The 23,981-nt window shown below is 63.0% G+C and overlaps 1 protein-coding gene across 1 annotated transcript; it reads left to right on the top strand.

The window, feature by feature from the left end:
- The first annotated feature begins 1,177 nt into the window (after window positions 1–1,177).
- Window positions 1,178–23,589, top strand: FAM174B (family with sequence similarity 174 member B). Its single transcript, XM_070053480.1, has 3 exons — window positions 1,178–1,497; window positions 15,096–15,227; window positions 22,337–23,589. The coding sequence occupies exons 1-3, from the start codon at window positions 1,223–1,225 to the stop codon at window positions 22,338–22,340; spliced, it is 411 nt and encodes a 136-aa protein (XP_069909581.1). The 5' UTR covers window positions 1,178–1,222; the 3' UTR covers window positions 22,341–23,589.
- The last annotated feature ends 392 nt before the right edge of the window (window positions 23,590–23,981 follow it).

The raw sequence follows: 23,981 nt of genomic DNA, 5'->3' as shown, positions 1-23,981 counted from the left end.
GGTTAGGTCACTCCGTGGGCAGACCTCTTATCCAGACTGCGTGGATCCCAGCTCAGGAAGGCAGGAGGCTGCGGTGCCCGAAGTGCTGACATGGAGAGCGGCTCTCCAGGGAATTCTCTCCCGTCTGTCATCTCTGACCCTGCGAATGCGACCTTTTAGTTGTGTTTTATTTGGGACGCTGATGTGTGTGTGTGGGTGGCGCTGTGGTAGAAACGCAGGGAGCTCCTCTCTGTTGGTTCTCTACCCAAACGCCGACAACAGCTGGCGCTGGGGAGAGGAGCTCAACCCAGGCCTCCCCCGGAGGTGACCGGGACCCACCGGCTCAGGCGTCACCTGCTGCCGGCGGACGTGTACATCAGCAGGAATCTACGGCAGGACCGGGCCTGGGACTTCCTCCTCAGGGCACGCTCGGGTCTCCAGGACAGGGGCTCTCCTGGCGCTGGGCCGACTCTCGCTACTGCCCACGTGGCCTGCGCACCAGGGTGGGGCGAGCTGCTCTGTGAGACGGCCCACGTGGTGAGGGACTGAGCGTGGCCTGTGGCCAACAGCGCCCAGGGACCGAGGCTCGGGTCTGCAAGAGGCCGGACCTGGCCAGCAGGTGTGTGGTGAGCCTGAAGCAGACCCTTCCCGCATTCAGCGTGCGGGACACTTGACCGCAGCCTTGGACAGCCCCGGGCAGAGCCCCGCGCGTGCCGTCTGCAGCTACCATGTTTCCGGGTAATTCCTGCAGCAATGGCTGGCTCCCACCAGCGCCAGGCTCTGGCGTAGGGCAGTCCTGGCCCCGGAGGTGCCCTCGCCACTCCCACAGCAGTGATGCCCCGCGTCTGAAATTCGGCCTGGGAGGGGGCGTCAACCCCCCAGCCCGGCCCCCAGCGGGGCGCAGCACGCGTGGAAAACTGAGGTCCCGGGTGGGAGACCCCGAGAGCAAGCGGGCACCAGGGAAGCCGCGGGCACCTGCATCCTGCTGGGCGCTCCCGCCGCGCCGCGGACGAGGGCAGGGGGGCACCTGTCCCGGAGGATGAGCGGGCACAGAGGGGCCGCGAGCCGCGTCGGGCTCTCCCCGCCCCCCGGGGCCGCCGCCGGCCGAATGGCTCCGCGCGACGTGTCGGTGGCGGCGGCGACGGCGCGGGCTCTTCCGGGAGCCGCCGCTTCCTGCCCAGCATCGCGCAGCCTCGGCGCCGGCGCGCACGGCTCAGCCGCCGCACGCGCGCTCGCCCGCACCATGCGCCCCGCGCCGCTGCTGCCGCTGCTGCCGCTGCTGCTGCTCGCGCTGCTGGCCGCGCCCGCCGCCGGCGCCCGCACGGCCGAGTCTGCGCCGCCGCCCGCCCCGCGGCCGGGCAACGACACCCGCGCCGGCGGCTTCAACGGCACCGGCGACGCCCTGATGACCCGCGTGTCCACGCTGCTCCGCGACCTGCCCGCCCTGAAGGCGGCCGTGATCGTGGCGTGCGCCCTCTCGGCGCTGCTCGTCGCCTGCCTGCTCCTGCGCGTCCTCAGGTGGGTCTCGCGCGCTCCCCTCCCGTCGCGCGCCGCCCCGCCGGGTCCCGGGGCTGGCAGGGTCTCCCGGTGGACGCCTCCGGGGCTGGCAGGGTCTCCCGGTGGACGCCTCCGGGGCTGGCAGGGTCTCCCTGTGGACGCCTCCGGGGCTGGCAGGGTCTCCGGGTGGACGCCTCCGGGGCTGCCTGGGTCTCCCGGGCGCGTCGTCGGGCGTCTCTTCGCTTTTCTTTAACCACGCGGAGCGCAAGTCCTGGGTTCCATCTGTGAACGCCGCGCCGACGCTGGCCGCGAGGTTTAGCCTTGCACCCATTTCCCAGAGGCACGAGGGCTTATCCCAGTCTGCACCAGGTCGGTCTGACCTGGTCCTGCGCTCCCTGTTCCGTTCTTGCATCGGCTGCCCCTCCCCCTCCCCACCTGCCGCATTTCTTTCCCTACAGTTTCTAATGCAAGGGCCGGGGTAGGTCCCCAAGAGCCCGTTGGGGGGCGCTTTGAGCCTGGGGTTGGAGCCGGTTGCCTGGTGGTCCTCGGTGGCCCCCGTGGCTTTCTGTTGCAAGGTGGGTGGGTGTGGGGCTGGTGTTGAGGGGAGAGGGCTAATGGTTCCCCTGCCTGACCAGGCTGCCCCAGGAACAACCTGGGGTGCCCTTGGAGGTTGCTCAAGTTTGCAGAGAAAGTGTCCGGGGACTTGGGCCCGATGACCCGGGTCCCTGGAGCGGCCAGGTGGCTGGGACCCAGAGAATGCAGGCCGACGGCCCTCTGAGTGCCTGGGAAATCCTGTTTTTGCAGGAAATGAGCCCCGCGTGCCTTGGCCCGGAGCTCTGGGTGTGTGTGTGTGTGGGGGGGTCGCTGCAGGGCCAACCCCGCCACTTGCAGGTGCAGGGGTGCTCCAGTGTTTGATCAGCTGTCGCAGGCTGGGGCCCAGCTCACCCTCCCCTCCCCAGCAGGCGGGCAGTGTTTTCCATGCAGGGGCAGGAGCCAGGCCCCGTGGAGGCAGGGGGAGGGGCTGCCTGCTGAGGTCTGCCCTGGGCTCAGCCACTTGGAGGCTGGGTGTTTCCCGCGGCCTCACCCCTCTCCCCCCCAACTTCAGGGGCGCCTGTGGGGCCCCAGCTGGGCCCAGCCTACTGCAGCCGGCTGCCAGCCCTCCTGCGCTCTGTTGGGCTCAGCTCCTACACGGGGCACAGTGCCCCCTTAGGGCAGGGGTATCCGGCTGGAGGCGGGCCTGGCACTCAGTGGAGACGCCACTGTTTTCATTAACCGGTCCTGATTGCCTTGGGCTGACCGCGAGCCCAGAGCAGCTCCGAGCCTGCAGGTTGGAAACATTCAGCTCAAAACAGGCAGCGCCCTCGAGGCTGAGTTCTCTTTAAGAAGTGTTTGAACTACTTTTCCTGTCCCCTGTTATCACCCAGGAGTGGGTGGGGGTGGAGAGGAGGCAGCAGGCGGCCAGATGTGCGGCCCGGCCTGTGTCTGAGCGAGGGAGCGGCACTCAGGCCTGGGCGATGGCAGGGGGGATGCCAGCGCGGGGCAGGACCCGCCTCCTCTTCCCGGAAGGCGCTCTTGCCCGGCGGGTCCCCCTGCTGCTCCCTGGCTCCTGCAGGGTTGGACAGCAGGAAGGACCCGGGGCCTGCACAGACCCGCTCCCTCCTCTGCAGGTGAGAGAGTTGAATCCCAGAGAGCAGAGGAAGTGGAGATGCCAGCACACTCTGCAAGTTGGTGTGGCCCCCGCAGGGCTGGCACCTCCGGCTGCTGCTCCGTGGTCGCTCCCCCCACTACAGCCTCTGCGGGTCCCTCCATCAGGCTTGCCAGATGCCTGCGCTGTTGGCTGGGGTCCTCTTAGCCATCTGCTCTCCACCGCCTTTGTACGCAGGCACCGAGTCCCGCTGTCCCCTCCGCATCCCCCGGGCCGGTCTCACCCCTGCCCACACCGCCTTCCCCCAGGGAAGCTCCTGCCGCTGCTGCCTGCCCGCCCTGAGCCTCACAGTGGCACCCGTCCTTCTGGGGTCCGGCCTCTCTGGGGTGCTGGTCTCCCGCCCACCCCCTCACCTCCCGTCCAGCCCCGGTGCAGGGGCAGGGCTGGCTCTCCACGGCCCTCTGCCCGCTGGACCTCCAGGGCTTCTGCAGGGGCGCTGCGTGGTGGGGCTGCCTCGTCCTGCTCTGACCCTCTCCCCTGCTGTGGCTCAGGGCGCGTCCCCGTCTCTCCAGGCTGGCGGCTCTGGAGCAGGGCTGGGCCTTGCCCCGGGCATCTCTGACACCCAGTGTGGCTCCTGGCACAGCGGTGTTTTGTGGATATTTTTAGCCAAAGAATGCTGCTCTCCCAAGCGTTTGCTCTCTCTCTCTCTGTGACGGGGCGCGCGGCTCTGGCCGGACCCCGTGGGGCTGGGTTATGCTTGGTGGGGGGCTCTCCTTTGCACGCGTGTAGACAGGGGGACAGTGTCGCGTGCATCCTAGCCCCTTGGTGGCCTTCCTGTCTGTTTGCCCGGAAACCTAGCCAGACTGTGGGAGGTCGTGGGTCTCAGGACACTTGAAATCAGAAGCAGGGTACGGATTCTGTTAACTGCACGCGTGTCCCCTCGCACAGCGGTCCCGATCCCCGGCGTGTGTGTTTCACGGCAGTGCCTCCGGAGTGGATCAGAGAAAGGCCGGTGCCTGCGCGTTGGTTCTTGGAGAAACCGCTCTGTTGTGAAAAAGGTTGAATGACCCACACGGCCCAGTGCCCACAGTCGGGCCTTGGCTCAAACACCCAGCAGTTGGGCGTTGGTGAAACAGTCGGGGATTAGAAGGAAACCCGTGGAGAACGGTGCTGACGCCGGGTGGAACAAGGGGCCTTTAAGAGCTGTGGGGAAACGGAGTTGAAGGTGAGGTCGCTTTGGGTGCGAAACTGCCGTTAAGTCCACGCGTGCTTTTCATGATAGGCGTGATCCGTGAACTTTCTGAAGGACACTCGTGTGCACAGGTTCGAAGTGCTCTTGTATGGAAACACACGTGTCTTTCCACTCCATTTTCCACGCAGCCCCTTCTCCTGCTACAAAGCAGCGTGTGTTCTTCGAAGTCACTGAAAGTAACCCTAAATTATAACTAGTGGGTGTGCAGAGATCGTGTGTGCGTGTGGGAGGGTGACTGTCTTTGTAGTCTGTTATTCATGACCCGTTTCCCTGCTGCCTGAATGCTTTATGCCCAGCCACGCGTGTGCGTGACGTCCCGCGGGTGCCTTCTGCTCTGTGCTGTATTCTGGGGGCATCTCCTGGCCCAGCCACGCGTGTGCGTGATGTCCTGCGGGTGCCTTCTGCTCTGTGCTATATTTTGGGGGCATCTCCTGGCCCAGCCACGCGTGTGCATGACATCCCGCAGGTGCCCTCTGCTCCGTGCTGTGTTTTGGAGTCATTGTTGGCCCATCTACGCGTGTGCGTGACGTCCCGCGGGTGCCCTCTGCTCCTTCCGTGTTTCGGGGGTGTCGCCCTGGCACCCAGCAGGACAGCCATCCTTTCGCTCACGCTGAGACCTGAGGGCAGCTGTAGAAGTGACGAATACTCACCTCCCACACTCAGTTTGTGTGAGAACGGGGAAGTGTTGGACACATTGGACACAGCAGAGGGTCAGGTTTTTCCCTCTCTGAGTTGGGTTTGATGCCTGTCTCCATGAGGACAGGAGCCGGCCCCTGGGTGGTCTTCACCGGGGCAGAGTCGTCGGTTGTGTCCGGAGAGCTTCGGGTGGGGCCGGGGACCTTGCTGCTGGCCTCTCGTGAGCAGGGCCCCCAAGGCTGCTCAGCACCCAAGTGCTCGGGACAGCCCCCTTCAGCGGGTGCCCTGGGGCGGCTGGGGCTCCGACGTGAGCAGGTTAACCGGCGTCTGTTTCCCATTGTTAATTAGTGCTGCGCAGAGGGAGATTGTATGAGCCCAGGTCCTGGCTTGGCTTTATGCCCTGAGTGTCCTCTTGTATTTATTTATTTATTTTTTGACAGGCAGAGTGGACAGTGAGAGAGAAAGACAGAAAGAAAGGTCTTCCTTTTCCGTTGGTTCACCCCCCCAATGGCCACTGTGGCTGGTGTGCTGTGCTGATCCGAAGGCAGGAGCCAGGTGCTTCTCCTGGTCTCCCATGGGGTGCAGGGCCCAAGCACTTGGGCCATCCTCCACTGCACTCCCGGGCCACAGCAGAGGGATGGCCTGGAAGAGGGGCAACCGGGACAGAATCTGGCGCCCCGACCGGGACTAGAACCCGGTGTGCCGGCGCCGCAGGCGGAGGATTAGCCTAGTGAGCCGCGGCGCCAGCCTGTGTGTCCTCTTGTTTTTAAAACACTCCGCAGACAGGTGTGTTTCACACCCGGCCTGCTGCTCCTGCTTCTGCCCAGACGGCGGCCAGCACACCTGGACAGGTGTGCAGTGACAGGTTCATCTGCCGCAGAGCCCCTACAGAGGAAGTCGTGGGTTTACCGTTCACGTGCCCTGTGACAGGGGTGCCCTGTGACTGGCCCCGTTCCCAGGCCGTGAGCCCCGGTTCCTTCTGGAGCGAAATCCTCTTTAACCCAGGCTCCCGCCCTCTGGCGCACTCCAGGACAGCAGGCACGTGGAGGGCTGGGTGGGGGCGGGGAGGACCCCCACTCGGGAGTTCCACAGGGAGGCTGGGTGTCTCGTGTCCTCTCGGGGACCATGTTTATGGCTGATGTTTCGGGCCTGGCTGGGACCGTGGATTTAGGATCATGCTGTTAGGATTCCACTTGGAGACATCTGTGCAGTTCCAAGGCGCCCTGCCGGGAGTCTGCGTTGCGGGTGACTCCCCTGGTGTCGGGCAGGAGCGTGGGCGGGGCCCTTCCCGACCCGGAGGCTGCGCTGTGGGGGTCTCTGCATTCGGAGCCCCTCTCACCTCCCTTCCTCCACCCCAGGGCAGAGTGGAGGGCTGCGGGGGGCACCCGGTGAGTTTGTGGGAAGGGCAGGACGGACGCCCCCTGTGGGGGTTCTGTGTCCGGCTGGGTCTGTCCAGCACCGGAAGACACGGCTGAACGGACAGAGCATTCTCCTGGGGTGTCTGACGAGCGCCTGGGGAACAGAGGGTGCTGAGGTGGCCGGGCGCTCGCTGGAGGCCCAGGGACATTGCTTACCTCTGGCAGGGAGGGCAGAGCCCTGACGGTTTCTGCCCGGTGGGTCAGGAGCCCCAGTTCCAAGGGGAGCCGCTTGGTCAGGTGAGGAAGGCTGGCCCTGGGGACAGAGGAGCGGGCTAGCCAGCATGGGGGTAAGAGGGGTCCTCCCGGGCCAGGCTGGGGTGGGGGAGGGAAGTGGGGTCCTCCTGGGCCAGGCCAGGGTCGGGGGAAGGGAAGTGGGGTCCTCCCGGGCCAGGCCGGGGTGGGGGAAGGGAAGTGGGGTCCCCCCGGGCCAGGCGCAGGAGCAGGTTTTGCTGTGGGTGGGTTTTGCAGTCACTTGGAAATCAGGATGTTGATCAGAACCACGGTGACCAGTCGTTGTTAATTATTATTATTATATTTAATTATAATTATTGATCCCTTCCTGTGTGCCGGGCTGTGTGCTGAGGATTTCACATTTCCTCCAACCAGAGGTGCAGCTGGGTGGGCAGACCAAGGCCCTGAGGGTGGTCTGGCTGACTGGCCGTCACGGTGGGTTTAGGGAGACAGCAGCGCCCGCTGGAGGACTGGGATCTATAGTAGGAGGGGGGAGCGAGTGGAGCAGGTGCATGCGGGAGCGGCCGGGACGAGGTCAGCGTGGCGAGGTCAGCGTTGCGAGGTCAGCGTTGCGAGGTCAGCGTTGCGATCAGCGTTGCGTCTGCCGAGTGAGCCCGTGGTGATGCGTGGCTGCAGCCGGGCACAGGTGAAGCTCCATCACACAAAGGCCGGCCCTGCAGCAGGGCGCCTGGGCTCAGAGTGGAGGGGTTGGGAGCGTTTGCCAGGAGGAGTGGCCTCTGGAGTAGGGGTGCAGAGGGCTGACCTGCCAGGCCTCCCCCCACGTGGCAGGGACAGGTGGCCGCCAGGAGGAGCGCTGGGGCCTCCCGGCAGTGGTCAGGCCCCGGAAAGCCCCTCCTGTCCCCGTGCTGCTGGCTCCCCGCGTGAGCCCCACCCCCCACCTGGCACCGCCTGCAAAGTAAAGCAGACCCAGCCCTTTGCAAACGCGGCAGCACCAGGCCCTGGGCACTGCTGTGGCTGGGCACAGGTCACACGGGTGGGGGTGGGCTGATTCTGGTGCGGACAGTGAGGGCTGGGCCTGCCCCCCAGGGGCCGGGCACAGAGCAGGTGAAACCCACGGAGTCACCCGTGCCCGGGCTCCGTGGCAGGATCCTGCAGGGCAGGCTGAGCCACGTGCCGGCGGCCAGCGTTGGGGTCACCGTGGTGCTGCTTGGTCAGTCCTGAGGGGGCGCAAGAGGAAGCAGCTGGGGTACACAAGCAGCAGCCGGGACCCCTGAGCCGTGGTGCATGCTGGGGCCAGCGCGTGCACCGGTCCATCGCCTGTGCTGTGCAGCCAGGACCAGGTCAGCACGGCCAGGAGCAAGGGCAGAGGCTGCCCAAGCCTGGCCCCCACGAGTGATGTGGTGTCTGGCCCCCACGAGTGATGTGGTGCCTGGCCCCTACATGTGATGTGGTGTCTGGTCCTCACACATGATGTGGTGTCTGGCCCCCACGCGTGATGTGGTATCTGCCCCCACGCGTGATGTGGTGTCTGCCCCCATGCGTGATGTGGTGTCTGCCCCCATGTGTGATGTGGTGTCTGCCCCCATGAGTGATGTGGTGTCTGGTCCTCACACATGATGTGGTGCCTGGCCCCCACGCGTGATGTGGTGTCTGGTCCTCACACATGATGTGGTGTCTGGCCCCCACGCGTGATGTGGTGTCTGGTCCTCACACATGATGTGGTGTCTGGTCCCCACGCGTGATGTGGTGTCTGCCCCCACAAGTGATGTGGTGTCTGGTCCTCACACATGATGTGGTGCCTGGCCCCCATGCGTGATGTGGTGCCTGGCCCCCACGCGTGATGTGGTGTCTGGCCCCACGCATGATGTGGTGTCTGCCCCCACGCGTGATGTGATGTCTGCCCCCCACACGTGATGTGGTGTCTGGCCCCCACGCGTGTTGTGGTGTCTGAACTGCGTGCTGTTTTTAGCAGCTGAGGTGGTTGAGAACACCTAAAATCTGGGGTCTTCACGTGAGTCTCCTCTCCTGCTCCCCCGGGCAGATGGGACAGCTGGAGGTGCCAGGCCCCTGTCCACGGGTCGGACGGTCAGGGGCTGGGGAGGCGTCCCCACCTGGGCTGGGCATGGCGCTGCTCTGTATCCCTGGCTCCGGATGAGCACGGACACTGTGTCATCACGTGTGCGCCGTGTTTACGTCACACAGGCCGGCTGCGCTGGTTCCTGTGTCGTGGTTTCCTGGGACAATGGGGTTACTGACCTGGAACTCCAGTCACTGCGCTTGGCTGGGTGTTGGGACACAGGAGCTGCAGTGTGCAGGGAGGGGCAGCCCCAGGCCAGGGGTGGGGCTGAGCCCACGCGCCCGGCTGCGTCCACTCTGCAAGCCCTCGCTGCACGCACACACACACACACACACGCACACAATCTGCCATCTGCTGGTTTATTCCCCAAGTGGCTGCAACAGCTGGGACTTGGCCAGGTCGAAGCCAGGAGCCTGGAACTCCATCCGTCCGGGTCAGGGCTCCAAGGACTTGGGCTGCCTTCCCAGGCACACTGGCAGGGAGCTGGATCAGAAGTGGAGCAGCCGGGACTCAAACCATTGCTCATACGAGATGCCGGCAACGCAGGCGGCAGCCTAACCCACTGTGCCACAGCACCAGCCCTGTCTTTCTGGTAAGGATGGAGACACCGGAGGCCAGCTCGGCAGCACGGTACAGGGAAGTCACTTCTGCCTCTGCTCCCTGCTGACTTGTCCGTGAGTGACATCTGCGCCCGTGCGGCGCCGGCTGCGGCATTTGGGCTCATCTCGGCTCTGGAATCCACGTGGAAGTTGCCCTGGTAAACAAACTCTTCCACTGTCCTGCAGGGCTTCCTTCTTCAGTCCTGAGTCTCGGGTTTCCTTCCCGGTTTCTCACGTTTCACCTGCTTCCCGGTGCCAGGAGAGCAGGGCAGAGCCCGCAGAGGAGCTGGGCTGGTGGGTGGTCTCCAGGTGGCCTTGCGAAGGGCCTCCCGCCGGAGGGGCAGCCTGGACCAGCTTAGCAGTTACCGATTTGCACTGGACCAGGCTGGTCAGTTGCTGTGTAACAGAGAGGCCGGCGCTCTGCCCTCCTGGAGGGATTAACGTGGCTCTCTTGAGAGTGGGTTAGTTATCCGGTCAGTGGATGCTGTAGGGTGTCCGGTCCCCTCTCCGCCCCTCGCCCTTCATGCGCTTTGCCATCCACAGGGCAGCACAGCTTTTGCCAGAGCCTGAGCAGGTGCAGCCGCTGGTCCTGGGCTTCAGCCTCTAGAACAAACCCCTCTGAAACAGCACAGAAAACCACCAGGGCAGGCAGTCACCTGTTGGGGGAGACCCCACGTCCCGTGTAGGAGAACCTGGGCCCCTCCCCAGTCTGACTCCTGACTCCACCTTCTGCCAGTGCGCCCCTGGAGGCAGCAGGGGAATGGCTGAGCTACGTGGGCTCCTGCCGCCCACATGGGAGACCTGGACGGAGTTCCCAGCCCTGGCTGTTGCAGGTATCTGGGGAGTGAACCAGAGGATAGGAGCTCTCTGTCTCTGTCTCAGTTGCACTGTCTCACAAGTAAATGAATTTAAAAAGGTCCAGCATCGTGCCACAGCAGGTAAAGCCACCACCTGCGGTGCCAGCATCCTATATGGCTGCCGGTGTGTGTCTTGGCTGCTCCACTTCCCATCCAGCTCCCTGCTGGTGGCCTGGGAAAAGCAGCAGCAGATGGTCCAAGTGCTTGGGCCCCTGCACCCACATGGGAGACCTGGAGGAAGCTCCTGGCTCCTGGCTTAGGCCTGGCTCAGCCCTGGCCATTGCCACCATCTGGGGAGTGAACCAGCGGGTGGAAGACCTCTCTCTGTGTCTCTCCTTCTCTCTTTCTAACTCTAATTTTAAATAAATAAATAAATAAATAAATAAATAAAGTATTTAAGAAACTGTCCTCAAGCGTTCTGTGACAGCTACTGAAAATGGACTAAGACACTTGTTTTGAATTTTATTTATTTACTTATTTTAAAAATAGGTCATATGTTCATGTGGCTCAAAGTTGACAAGGAACAGAAAAGTCTATGGTGGAAAATCTTACCCCCCCCACCCCCCCCAGCCACCCAGCTTACCTCACCGACAGCTGTCACTTTCTTAGGAGTTTTCCCAGAGTGATTTTACAAATGCAGAAGAGATCCTGTAGTTTACCACGCACACACACATCTGTGTCCCCTAGTGTTCATAAAGTGGTCATCTGTGTGCTCAGCGTGTGTGTCCCTCAGTGACGTCAGCTTTAGAACTGCGTCGTCTCTCCACACCAAAACCCTGCATCCCTGGCCGGCACGCCCTGTGCCCTGCCCGTGCCCGCCCCCGGCTCCAGGCAACCCCGCTTCACTGAGTCCGTGGATTTCCGTGTGCTGGCTTCACGTGGGAGCGGGGCTGCACGGCGTGTGGGCTGGGGAGTGGCTTGCTTTTTGGTGTCCTCCAGCACTCATTGGCGTTCTGCACGGGCGAGTTCCTCTTTCCTGCCAGACCGTGCTCCGCCGAGGGGCAGGGCTGCCTTTCACCAGGGCGGTCCCTGGGTGGGTCTTGGAGGTGCCCTGCCCTCTGGCTACTGCTTGGACCCCCGTGTGCAGGTTTATGTGGACAGGCGTTCGCCTGGCTCGGAGGCACCTGCCGGGGAGCTCAGCTGCCCGGCTGTTTCCCAGAATGCTGTGTGATTCCACATCTCACTGCAATGTGAGGGTTGCAGGTTCCGCAACCGCGTCCTCTCCCAGGCGGTGACTGTGCTGTGGGTGGGTGTGGCATCGTGGTTTTTGGCAGGTGCGACGTGGTATTTGTGGTTTTTAGTGGATGTGATGTGGTCCATGTGGTTTTTAGCAGGTGTGACGTGGTCCATTGATCTTTAGTGGGTGAGACTAAAGCATTCTGGTTGCAGCGTTCTAGTTGTAGCTCCTGCATAGAAGTCTTACGTGTGTATACACTTACATAGAAATTCCATTTTGAGGGATTTTGTGTGAATGGTGGAGTTAATTCTTTTATGTGGTGCAATGGGGGTCAGACTTGGTACTGTCGTGTGTAGATGCCCTGCATATCTTTTATTCTATTATTGTTCTAAAAAGATTTATTTATTTGTACGAAAGACAGAGTTACAGAGAGGCAGAGACAGAGAGAGGGAGGTCTTCCATCCGCTGGGTCACTCCCCAGATGGCCACAGTGGCCGGAGCTGTGCTGATCTGGAGCCAGGAGCCAGGAGCTTCCTCTGGGCCCCCACACGGATGCAGGGCTTGACCATCTCTGCTTTCCCAGACCGTAGCGGAGAGCTGGATGGGAAGTGGAGCAGCCGGGACTTGAACGGGGGCCATATGGGATGTTGGCACTGCAGGTGGCGGTTTTACCTGTTAAGCAACAGCGCTGGCCCCCGCCTATCTTTTACACATATGCTGTGTCATGTTGCTTTTTTTAAAAATAAAGGTTGTGTTATTATTTATTCATTGGAGAGGGAGAATTAAAGACAGAGAGAGAGAGAGAGAGAGAGAGAGAGAGAGAGAGAGAGTTCTTCTGTCTACTGGTTCAGTCCCCAGATGGCTGCAATGGCTGGAGCTGGGCTGATCTGAAGCCAGGAGCTTCCTCCTGCTCTCCCACTGGGTGCAGGGGCGCAAATACTTGGGTCATTCTCTACTGCTTTCCCAGGCCGAGCGGAGAGCTGGATAGGGAGAGGAGCAGCTGGGACACCAACCACAGCCCATATGGGATGGTGGAGGCTTAGCCTACTATGACACAGCTCTGGCCCTGTTGCTTTTTAAAAGCCTCTTGGGACAGGTGTCGTGGCACAGCAGGGTCAGCCACTGCTCGCTGTGCCGGCACCCGTACCGGAGCGCTGGTTTGGGTCCACCTGCTTCCTCTCCAACGTTCCTGGTAAGGCTGCTGGGAAGACGGCTGGAGAGGGCCCCGGTACTTGGGTCCCCGCCCCTCATGTGGGAGACTCGGCTGGAGTTCCAGGCTCCTGGCTTTGGCCCGGCCCAGCCATGGCCACTGGTGGTCATTTGGGGAGTGAACCAGCAGATGGAAGACGGCATGCTCGGGGCCAGGGCTGTAGCGTAGCAGGCAAAGGTGCTGCCTGCAGTGCCTGCATCCCATATGGGCGCTGGTTCAAGTCCCAGCTGCTCCACTTCCCATCCAGCTCTCTGCTGTGGCCTGGGAAAGCGGTGGGATATGGCCCGAGTCCTTGGGCTCCTACACCTGCATGGGAGACTCGGAGGAAGCTCCTGGCTCCTGGCTCCTGACTTTCTGCTGTTGTGGCCATTTGGGGAGTGAACCAGTGGATGGAAGACCTCTCTCTCTCTTTCTGCCTCTCTGTAACTCTGCCTTTCAAATAAATAAATAAATAAATATAAAATAAAAACAGACCTCACTCTTCTCCATCCTATCACTCTGCCTGTCAAAAAATTTTTTAAAAGATTTTATCTATTTATTTGAATGCCAGAGTTACACAGAGAAGGAAAGGCAGAGAGAGAGAGAGAGAGAGAGAGAGAGAGAGAGAGAGAGAAGTCTTCCATCCATTGGTTTACTCCCCAGTTGGCCACAACGGTCGGAGCTGTGCTGATCTGAAGCCAGGAGCCAGGAACTTCTTCTGTGTCTCCCACGTGGGTGCAGGGGCCCAAGGACTTGGGTCATCTCTGCTGCTTTCCCAGGCCACAGCAGAGAGCTGGAAGGGAAGTGGAGCAGCTGGGACTTGAACTGGCGCCCATATGGGATGCTGGCACTGCAGGCAGCGGCTTTACCTGCTCCACCACAGCACTGGCCCCGTGCCTGCAAATAAATAAATAAATCGGAAAAAAAAGGAGTTGTTCCACCTTAGGGCATATCCAGGTTTAAAATCACCTACCACCTCCGAGAGGCCGCCTCTGCGTGTTGGCTGCTCGGAGTTCATGCATCCTGCAGGGTCAGCGTCTGTCCCCGCCGTCCCCGTTGGTGGCCCAGGAGGAGCTGTTGCACGTGGGCAGGGCGGGTCCCCAGCACAAGTTCCTAGAAAGGGGACTGCTGGCCACGGCCTGTGCCTCGGTGGCAGCCGGCTCCTGGCCGTGCTGTGACGGTTTGCACGCCCGTGGGCAGTAGTGAGAGTTTCATGCATCCTTACCAACAGGCATCTGATGTTCGCTCCACTTAGAGGTGGAAAATGGTTCTCTTTGAGGACTGGATTTTCACTTCCGCACTGAGTGTGAGACTGGGCGCTTCTCACTAAAACGCAAGGCCGCTGGCCAGGTGTGTGCCTGTGGGAACTGGTGTGAGTGTCCTGGGCCAGGGGTGTGTGTGTGTGTGTGTGAGAGAGAGCTGCCTGTGCCGTGTCCTGGGCCTGTCACTCAGGTTACTGGTTTTTTATCGACGAGTAGGACTCGGAACGCACCAAGGAGCTGAGTTGTCACCACTCACGCCGCTTCGACTTGGACTTGACTTGTAGCGTTTCTGCGTGGATGAGTTTGTCATCTTTTTCTCTTCGTGGCTCTGGAGTGTCCTGTTGTCTCATAGGTTTTGCCGTCTGCGTTCAGGTCTGGTCCTCTGGTTGTGCCGAGTGAGCGGTGGGCGGCCTTGCCTCCCGCCTTGGAGATCCGCCCTGTCCCCTAGTGGATTCCGGGGCTGCCCAGCCTGAGCAGGCGTCCCTGCCCAGCGTCTGTCGGGGACTTGGAGCGGCTCTGCCGGAGGCGGCTTCGTGTCTTCCAGGGCTGCTCCTGATGTGGGCGTGGGCAGACAGGTGCAGGAGTCAGCCCACGGTGAGGACGAGACACACGTTCCCGAGTGGGGCCGCCCCACGGGAGAAACAGCCACCAGGACAGGGCCAGGGCGCTGCCCGCGATGGAGGGGGAGAGAACGGCGCCTGCAGGCATCTCCCACCCCGACTCTGAGGGAAACGGTGGGCGCCCCCGGCTGCCCCCAGTCCAGCCACGCCGCTCGGCTCCGTCCATACCGGGCGCCGTGGGCTGCCCCCAGCCTGGCCCTGCCGCTCGGCTCCGTCCACACCGGGCGCCGTGGGCTGCCCCCAGCCTGGCCCTGCCGCTCGGCTCCGTCCACACTGGGCGCGTGGGCTGCCCCCAGCCTGGCCCTGCCGCTCGGCTCCGTCCACACCGGGCGCCGTGGGCTGCCCCCAGCCTGGCCCTGCCGCTCGGCTCCGTCCACACTGGGCGCGTGGGCTGCCCCCAGCCTGGCCCTGCCGCTCGGCTCCGTCCACACCGGGCGCCCCGGGCTGCGCCCCCAGCCTGGCCCTGCCGCTCGGCTCCGTCCACACTGGGCGCGTGGGCTGCGTCCCCAGCCTGGCCCTGCCGCTCGGCTCCGTCCACACCGGGCGCCCCGGGCTGCGCCCCCAGCCTGGCCCTGCCGCTCGGCTCCGTCCACACGGGGCGCGTGGGCTGCAGCCTGGGGGCTGGGCAAGGCCAGGCTCCGGCCACCGGGCGGCCCCGCGCTCAGCCGCCCCTGAGGCCCGCCCTCTCCCCGCAGGTCTGGCCGGCGGCTCAAGAAGACACGCAAGTATGACGTCATCACCACGCCGGCCGAGCGCGTGGAGATGGCGCCGCTGAACGAGGAGGACGACGACGACGAGGACGCCACAGTGTTCGACATCAAGTACAGGTGCGGTCCGGGCGGGGAGGGGAGGGGAGGGGAGGCGAGGGGAGGGGAGGGGAGGCGAGGGGAGGCGAGGGGAGGGGAGGGGAGGGGAGGGGCGGGGACGGGAGGGGAGGGGAGGGGAGGGGAGGGGAGGGGAGGGGAGGGGACGGGAGGCGAGGGGACGGGAGGCGAGGGGGGTGTGGCCTTTCCTCTTAGGCGGCAGCCTTGCCAAGTTCTTGCTGATTCCAGGACTAGAACTGTGGCTGCTTTGGGCTTTCTTTTTTTCATTTTATTTGAAAGGGACAGGGAGGGAGGGGGAGGGGAGTGACGGGGGAGGGGAGGGGAGGCAAGGGTGGCGGGTACCGTGTTTCCTTTTATGCAGCAACCTTGCCAGGAAAGGGACAGGGAGGGAAGGGGAGGGGAGGAGGGAGGGGGAGGGGAGTGACGGGGGAGGGGAGAGGGAGGTCCTCCATCCTCTTGTTCACTCCCCAAATGCCTGCATCTGCCGGGCCGGGCCAGTCCGGAGCCGGGAGCCTGGGGCTCCGGGCTCTCCCCGTGGCTGGAGGGGCCCGGTACTTGGGCCGCCGGCCGCCGTCTGCAGGGTGGGCGTCAGCAGGGCGCTGGCTTGGAGCCGGGCACTGCAGGCCGCCCTCTCTCGGGGTTCTCTGTGCATGGACGGCGGTGAGGCCGCTGAGAGCCTCTCTGTCGAGGCTTCTTGTACTTGGCCTCTGGGTTGTTCTTGGGTGGCAGTGGGGTTCAGGCCCCGGCCAACTCCTGATGGCGGCTGGGGTGCTTCTGTTGCTGGGCCATGAGGGGAGTGTTGGCTAGCAGGCAGGCCTGCCCCTGCATGCCCCCACCCCTGCCCGCCCCTGCATGCCCCCCACCCCTGCCCGCCCTTGCATGCCCCCCACCCCTGCCCGCCCCTGCATGCCCCCACCCCTGCCCGCCCCTGCATGCCTCCCACCCTCCCTCCCGCCTATTACCGGTCTGGGGGGGCAGTCGCAGGAGCCCGTCTCCTGGGTTCTTTTCCTCAGCCCGGTATAGAAATAAAAAGCCGGGGAACAGCTTGCAGAGACTTTTATTTGACAGGAAAGAAGCTTTTATTTGATTGGCAGGCGACAGAGAGAGCGTCTGGCCCGGGAGGAGCCCAGGAGGAGAGCCCGAGCGGCCGCTGGCCCCGAGGAGGTGTCCCGGTGTCTAAGGCGTGCTGTCTGCTCACTGGGTCATTCTGGGGTGCCCACTGGACGGGGGTCTCACGCACGCATGTTGATTGGCTTGGGGCTCATGGAGGTAGCGGGTGGACGTGGGGATTTCCTGGAGGTGTCTGTGTCCTTAGGGCCCAGCCCCCTCCCCTGCCAGCTCTGGGTCAGAGATGGCAGCCACCTGGAGGTGTGGCTTAAAGCCCCAAGGCCACACAAGATAACCAGGGTCTCCTGGAGCCAGTCCCACTCTCCCCAGGGGCTCAGCCCCTCCTCTGCCAGCTCTGGGTGGAAGATTGCGCCCACCCTGGAGGTGTGGCTTAAGGCCGTGAGGTCACACACGCAGCAGGGAAGCTGTTAGTGGGGAGATGCCGGTGGGTGGAGAGACAGCTTTCCAGCCGCAGCCGGCGGCCTGCTTGTGGAGGACGTCCTACCTGCTCTGAGGGGCCACAGACCCCGGCCCCACTGCACGGCCTCGCCTCCCTCCCTCCCTCCCTCTCCTCCCTCTCCTCCCTCCCTCCCTCCCCCCTTTCCCTCTCTCCCTCCCTCGCTTTCCCTGTCTCCCTACTCCCTCTTTTCTTCTCTCCATGTATTTATTTATTTGAGTTACAGAGGAAGAGACTGATCTTTCGTCCGCTGGTTCACTTCCCAAGTGGCCGCAGTGACCAGGGCTGGACCAGGAGGAGCCAGGAGCTTCGTCTGGGTCTCCCACATGGGTGCAGGGGATCCCATGCGGGTCACGGGCCGTCCTCCACAGCTGTTTCCAGGCCATCAGCCCATCAGCAGGGAGCGGGCAGCCCAGACACAAGGGGACGCCGGTGTGGGAGCCGGTGTGGCAGGTGGTGGCTTCCCCAGCTGCGCCACAGCGCCGGCCCTGCTGGTGGGGTTTCCGTGACTCATCGCAGCCCCTCGCAGCACCCCCCCCCCCCAGTTCCTAGGTGGCTGCTGCAGGTTTTCATTGGACGCTTTTCCAGGCTTTATGGAGGTCATCTTCAGCGTGGTGGTTCTCTGGGAGGAAGTCACTGAGCGCCCGTGGGAGGGAGCTGCACGGGGGAGGGAGCCCGGTGGAGCTGCATGGGGCCTGGTGGAGCTGCTCGGGGCCCGGCGGAGCTGCACGGGCCCGGCGTTGCTGCCGACTGTGTGCGGAGGGTTACTCGGGCTCCGGGGCTCCCTGAGGGGCCGAGCTCCGCTGTGTCATCTCCTGGGCTCTGGTGGCTCCTCAGGCTCTCACAAGCTTTACCAGCCTGGGCTGGTGGGGAGGACCCCCGTCCCATGTCCGAGAGCCTCGGGTTCAAGTCCGCGCTTGGCCCGAGTCCTGCTTCCTGCCGATGCACACCGCGGAGGCAGCACGGTGGTGGCTGAGGTGCTGGGGTCCCTGCCTCCTGGGAGAGCTGGGTGGCGTCCCGGGCTGCTGACTTCGGGCTGTGCCAGGACTGGCTGCTGCGGTCAGCTGGGGGGTGGCCCAGCAGATGCAGGCCTGTGTGTCTGTCTCTGTCTCTGTCTCTGTCTGCCTTTCAAAGACAAAGACAAAACCAGAATGCCCTGGGCCGTGTTTCCTTGTCCCCTCTTTGGTGGCTGTGTCCGGCTGGAGTGCTTCTTTCCTGTGTTGGGTGGAACGCGGCTGTGGGGGTCAGTGGGGCCATCTGGTCTCCGACTCAGGTTTATCCGTTTCTCCGTTTTCAAGCGTATTCTCTGCAAGTCAACACATTCGCTTCTCGTCGCCGTCTAAATCTTTGTAGCATCTGAGCTGTGGCCCCACCCTCACTTCTCATTCTTTTTTTCATTTTTGTAAAAAATTCTTTTTAAAGATTTTATTATTGGCCGGCGCCGCGGCTCAATAGGCTAATCCTCCACCTAGCGGCGCCGGCACACCGGGTTCTAGTCCCAGTCGGGGCGCCAGATTCTGTCCCGGTTGCCCCTCTTCCAGGCCAGCTCTCTGCTGTGGCCAGGGAGTGCAGTGGAGGATGGCCCAAGTGCTTGGGCCCTGCACCCCATGGGAGACCAGGAGAAGCACCTGGCTCCTTGCTTTGGATCAGCGTGGTGTGCCGGCCGCAGCGCGCCAGCCGTGGAGGCCATTGGAGGGTGAACCAACGGCAAAAGGAAGACCTTTCTCTCTGTCTCTTTTTCTCACTATCCACTCTGCCTGTCAAAAAAAAAAGAAAGAAAGAAAAAAAGATTTAATTATTTATTTGAAAAGCAAAGTTAGAGAGAGAGAGAGAGAGAGAAGGAGGGAGGGAGAGAGAGAATCTTCCATCCGCAGGTTCACTCCCCAAATGGCCGCAACAGCTGGAGCTGCATCGTAGAACCTGCAGAGGAAGAGCAGGGAACTGGATCCCCTGCGGCCTCCCTGTGACCCCCTGGCGTGCAAGGGGACCTCACCGTGAACCCCTGGCGTGCGTGGGGACCTCACCGTGAACCCTTGGCCTGCGTGGGGACCTCACCGTGAACCCCTGGCGTGCGTGGGGACATCTCTGGGGCGTTCGTTTGTGTAGGAATGGGACTGTGCTGTACGTGCTGTTTCGGGACATTTTCGCCCTTGTGAGCCGCTTTTCAGGTCAAGGAGCACTGAGAATGCGATTTCTAGGCTCCCTGTGGGTCTGGTTCATTTCTGGAGAGCTGCGGGCTGCCTGTGCGCAGGGTCTGGTTTTTCCTATTTGGACAGAGCTCGTCCGGGTGTGCGGGTTCTTTCCAGGACACAGACTGCCTTGAAGTCGGGTGCGTGGAGACCTGACTCTGGGCTATTTTACGATTGAGTGGAAGAGGAAAGTGGTGTTTTTGGTGCCAGCAGGGTGGGTGAGGCCTCTTGTGGCTACGCATGTAGCCCTCTGATAACATCTCGTGCCCAGGGCCAGGCAGGAAATGCAGAGGGAGGAGGGGGAGCAGGCCCGCGGACTTGACTGGCTGCCCTTGCAGTCGCTGCGTGCCGCTGGGGCTGGAGGAGTCCCTGGGAAGAGGCCGCAGCGTGCAGGGCCACGTGTGGGGGGGTGTCTAGCTGAACCAGAGAATCAGAAACACTGGCTCAGTGGGGTACGCAGAGCCCCCGCCTTCCAGAGGGCCCAGATCCCAGGAGGAGGCCTTCGGGTTTTGGCTGTATGTGTTGATCCTGGTTGGCCCCAGGTGCAGCTGTGGGGCCCTTTGGGGTCTCTGTGAATCCTGGGTTAGCAAGGAGACTTCGTTCCGCTCTGCCGCCAGGAGAGGCAGATGTCGCTGTCCCTCCTGTGGGGGGTGTGAGCCCTGCCAGCCCTGCCTCCACAAGGAGGGGCCTCTGCCCCAGTTCTGTGCGTGGCCCACGTGGGTGCCCGCCTGTGTCCACCCCTCCCCTGCCTTCGGCTGGAGCTTCCTGCAGGAGCGGAATGAGCGGCTGATGGGGTTCCTACCGTGCCGCTCACACGGTGCTGGTGCCTTGCGTGGGGAGCAGAACTCCGCTGGGACAAGACCGACGGGGGGACGCGCTCACTCCCTGCTGTGGCTCTGAGTCCCTGTGGACCCTCTGCCCACCCTGGGCTTCCCACGCTCCGGTGAGGATGAGCCGCTGCACTGCCGGGCGTGTTGGCAGGTGGGTGGCTGCAGGCTGTGAGGACTGGGAGGAACTCCAAGGAGCCAGCATTAGAGAGAGCGGGGCGGGGGGGGGGGGTCAGAATGAGAGCTCCTGCTCCCGCTGGTTCACTCCCCAAAGGCTGCAATGACCAGGGCTGGCCCAGGCTGAAGTCAGGAGCCAGGAGCTTCATCTGGGTCTCCCGCATGGGTTCAGGGACCCAACACCTGGGCCATCCTCCGCTGCCTTCCCAGGTGCATTGGCAGGGAGCCAGATCAGAAGTGGAGCAGCCAGGACTTGAATCAGCGCCTGTATGGGATGCCAGCGTTGCAGGCAGTGGTTTACCCTTATTCCAGAATGCTGCCCCCAGAAATAACTTTAAGTTCATTGCTTTATGTCTATCCAGTGCGTGGTTAGGTGGTGTCTGTGGTCGGCGCCGGTAGGCGATGGCTCTGTCCTTCCCAGGTCCCTGGAGCTGGGGCCCGGGCACAGGTTCAGTTTGCAGATGGCATTCATTGCACACGTTCCCCTCTGTGTTCTGACGGTGCCTGGGCCAGGGGCTGCCAGGTGAGCAGGCTCTGACGGGGGTCTTGCCTGTGGAAGTGCCTGGCCCTGGCAGGACACAGCACTGATCTGACAGTTGCATGAGCCCGGGGCCACGTGTGACCCACTGCCTGCTCCCGGACAGTCACTAGGGCTGGGTTTACGTTTCAGTGGTTGAAACAGAGCCCTGTGACAGCACAGTTCACAACAACAACGACAGAAATCACAGTTCCCTGTTCAGTGTCCACGGGGCTTTACTGGAGCACAGCTGTTCCAGGCATCCTGTGCTTTCTGTGCCGGCTTTTCTTTTCCTTCCATCCTTCCTTCCTTCCTTCCTTCCTTCCTTCCTTCCTTCCTTCCTTCCTTCTTTCCTTCCTCCCTCCCTCCCTCCCTCCCTCCCTCCCTCCCTCCCTCCCTTCCTCTCTTCCCTCTCCTCCTCTCCCCTCCCCTCTCCTCCCCTTCTGTGGGGAGCAACTGAGACTAGACTAAGTTACTGGAACTAAGACCAATTCTATGCATCTGCTCTCCACAATATGGCGCTGAGAGACAGCAAACAACCTCTACGCAGCTGCCTCACCAGTTTGATAAGCTGCAGGAGCTGATCCTGCTCCTGATTGGAGGAGAGCAGCGTGCTCGGCGTGTGGGCAGCAGAGCAAGGATTGGTGGAAGAGGACTATAAAGGAGCAACACCTGAGGAACATCTGAGCAGCCCCCGAGAGAGCCGGTCGGCGGTGTGCTGCTCCTCTGCGGAAGCGGGGAAAGCGGCGGGGGTGCCGCCCCTCCGCGGAGGCGGGGGCCGGCAGCTAACCCGGGACGGAGTCGTTCCTCCGCGAATGGGGGAACGGCAGCAAACCCGGGAAGGGCCGGGCAAGGAGAACAGCGCAGGGTCGGGTGTCGCTCCCCCTCTCGTGGAGGGATTTATCTACCTATTTGAAAGAGTTAAACAGACAGAGAGAGAGGTCTTCCATCCGCTGGTTCACCTCCAGTTGGTCCCAATGGCCGGAGCTGCGTTGATCCAAAGCCAGGAGCTGCTTCTGGGTCTCCCATGTGGGTGCAGGGGCTCAAGGACTTGGGCCATCTTTTGCTTCCCCAGGCCATAGGAGAGAGCTGAATCGGAAGTGGAGCAACCGGGATTCAAACTGGCACCCATATGGGAGGCCGGCACTGCAGGTGGCGGCTTTACCTGCTACGCCATAGCGCCGCCCCCTTGGCTGCTTTTCCATCACAACAGAGGTTGTACTGTTGGCTTCTGCCGTGTACCGCCCTTGGCATAGACAGCCATAGAAGGGCCAGGATGGGGCGGGGCCAGGGGGCGCTGCAGGAGTGAGGAGTGGGGCTGGTGGTGTGGTGCAGTGAGTTAGGCTGCTGCCCGCAGTGCTGGCATCACATTTGAGTGCTGTTCCGAGTCCCAGCTGCTCCACGTATGGCCCAGCTCCCTGCCAAGGCCCTTGAGAAAGCAGAGGAAAATGGCTTAAGTCCTGGGGAGAGCTGGAGGAAGCTCCTGGGTCCTGGCTTCAACTGGGCCCAGCCCCGGCCACTGCGGCCATCTGGGGAGTGAGCCAGCAGACGGAGGACCTCTTTGTCTCTCTCCCTCTCCTGCTGTAACTGTGCCTTTCAAATAAATACTTTTCGGGGAAAAAGCAAGGTGCTGTGTGCTGGAGGTCTGTGCAGGGGCTGAGGGAAGGGAAGGCGTTTCCCGGGCGGGAGGGGCGCCTTCCACGCGCATGCGCCAGGTCCTGAGGCCGGGCTGCGTGCAGGGACGGGGAGGAGAGCGCCACCTAGCGCCGGAGGCTGCTGCGGTCAGGACGGGCTGCGCGCTGGCCGAGCCGCTGACTCCGGGCGTCCTTTGCTTTCAGGTAGAGCCCGTCTGCCAGCCTGCTGTCGTGCTGTGGGAACTTGGCCAGCTGCAGCCTGGGCTGTGAAGGATCTGGAGCCGCCTGGCGTCCGAGGGGTTAAAACCAAAGCAAGCACAACTTGGGAGACTCCAGCACACCCATCGCTCAAGGTCACGGCAAGCCTGTTTCCAGCGCTCCACGCCGCAGTCACCATCGTGTCTCGGTGGCCCCTTTAAAATGGCACCACCCTCTCCCCTCCGGGGGGCTCGGCCTTGCCCAGGGGCCCAGCGGGGAGGTGGAGAATGCACAGGGGCCTGAGGACCAGGAGTCTCCACCCCGCGCTGCCCCTGGACCTGCCCGCCGGGCGGCCGCCGAGTGGGGCCACCTGCCAGCGGTGAACACGGCCCGGCTCCGCTCCCTTCCTAAAGGGTCCCACGATGGGCACGGCGCGTTCGCAGGCGGTTTCGAGTATCAGGGAACGACGTGTGTACATGTGTGCACGCGTGTGTGTGTGTACACGTGTGTATGCGGCTTAGGTAACTGCCGTGGGAAAGCGCTCCTTGGGTCTGGTTCTGGGCATCTTGTGCTGTCCGTGCGCCTCTCTGCCCTGTGGCGGCCCGCTGTTTGTCTTAGAAGCTGCCCAGAACAGAAGCACCGCGTGGGTGAAGTGGTGGTGGCTTGGCTGAATAAAAACGCTGCCTGGTGGTGCCCCCCCCCCCCCCCCCCCCGCCTGGCGGAAGCCCCTCCCACAGCCTCGCCCCGGGGTTGGGCTGCAGCTGAGCCTGTGCACCCTGGGGTTTGGCTTTTGAGAAGGTGTCACCCCTCTCTGTCTCCCGCTGTGTGGGAGGGGACCCCGGCCTGCCTGATTCCCCCCACTTTCAAGCCCCTGGGTTTCCTGAGCAGGGGCTGCCAGTGTGGTGGGGGCCCCCACGGGCATGGGTGCTGCGTGCCGAGGGGGAGCCCCGGGAAGCCCTGGCGGCATCCTGCCTCCTCTGCTCTTTCTTCCTCTCCCCTGTCCTGCAGAGGAGTGAACTGGAAACAGACTGAGCCCTGTGGCTGGGAGCGCGCGCCCTCCCCTCCAGGCTGGGACTGGCTCACACCGTGTGCCGGCAGCCAAGGCCTTCGGAAACGCCGGGTTCCTGGCCTTTGGTGCGGCCCCAGCTGCCCAGCGGGCGGGCACCGTGCCTGGAGGGAGCGGCCGCCGCCAGTGCCTTCCAGATCCTGGGTGGAGCTTCAGCAGCGCGGGCTCACCAATAAAGAGCTTTACACGTGAAGCGTGCCTGCGTGGCTTGAGCGATCTCCCGTGGGAGCAGCACGGAGCCCTGGCAGGTGGGCCCAGGCTGTGTCCAGAGAGCACGGACCTGGCCGCGTCCATCCCTGCCTCCTGCCCGGCGTGGAGGGCGAGAGTGGGGTCCGGCCGGCGGCGCTGGTGCTCAGGGCCGGTTGCCACCCTAGCCGGGGCCCGAGGCCGGGCGACTTCCTCCCCTTCACTCCTCAGAGCCCCACGCCCCCGAGGAGGGAGCCAGCCACGACTTCAGCCCCACTCACCAGAGTTTGTGGCTTTGTTTACCAGAGAAATGCAGACAACGTGACGTGGGCTCAGTGCACGGGGCTCAGCGTGTGCAGGCAGCTGGGGTAGATAGACGGGAACATTCCGGGAGCCGCA

This window comes from Oryctolagus cuniculus, chromosome 12, assembly GCF_964237555.1.
Source record: "Oryctolagus cuniculus chromosome 12, mOryCun1.1, whole genome shotgun sequence".
Classification (NCBI taxonomy): Eukaryota; Metazoa; Chordata; class Mammalia; order Lagomorpha; family Leporidae; genus Oryctolagus; species Oryctolagus cuniculus.
Note: the sequence above shows the minus strand (reverse complement) of the source record. Positions and strands in the feature narration are given on the sequence as shown.

Excerpts from the sequence above, each read along its gene's own strand:
- FAM174B (XM_070053480.1), top strand. The coding sequence starts at position 1,223 with ATGCGCCCCGCGCCGCTGCTGCCGCTGCTGCCGCTGCTGCTGCTCGCG. Across the intron at positions 1,498-15,095 it reads CTGCTCCTGCGCGTCCTCAG|GTCTGGCCGGCGGCTCAAGA; the intron begins GTGGGTCTCGCG and ends CTCTCCCCGCAG.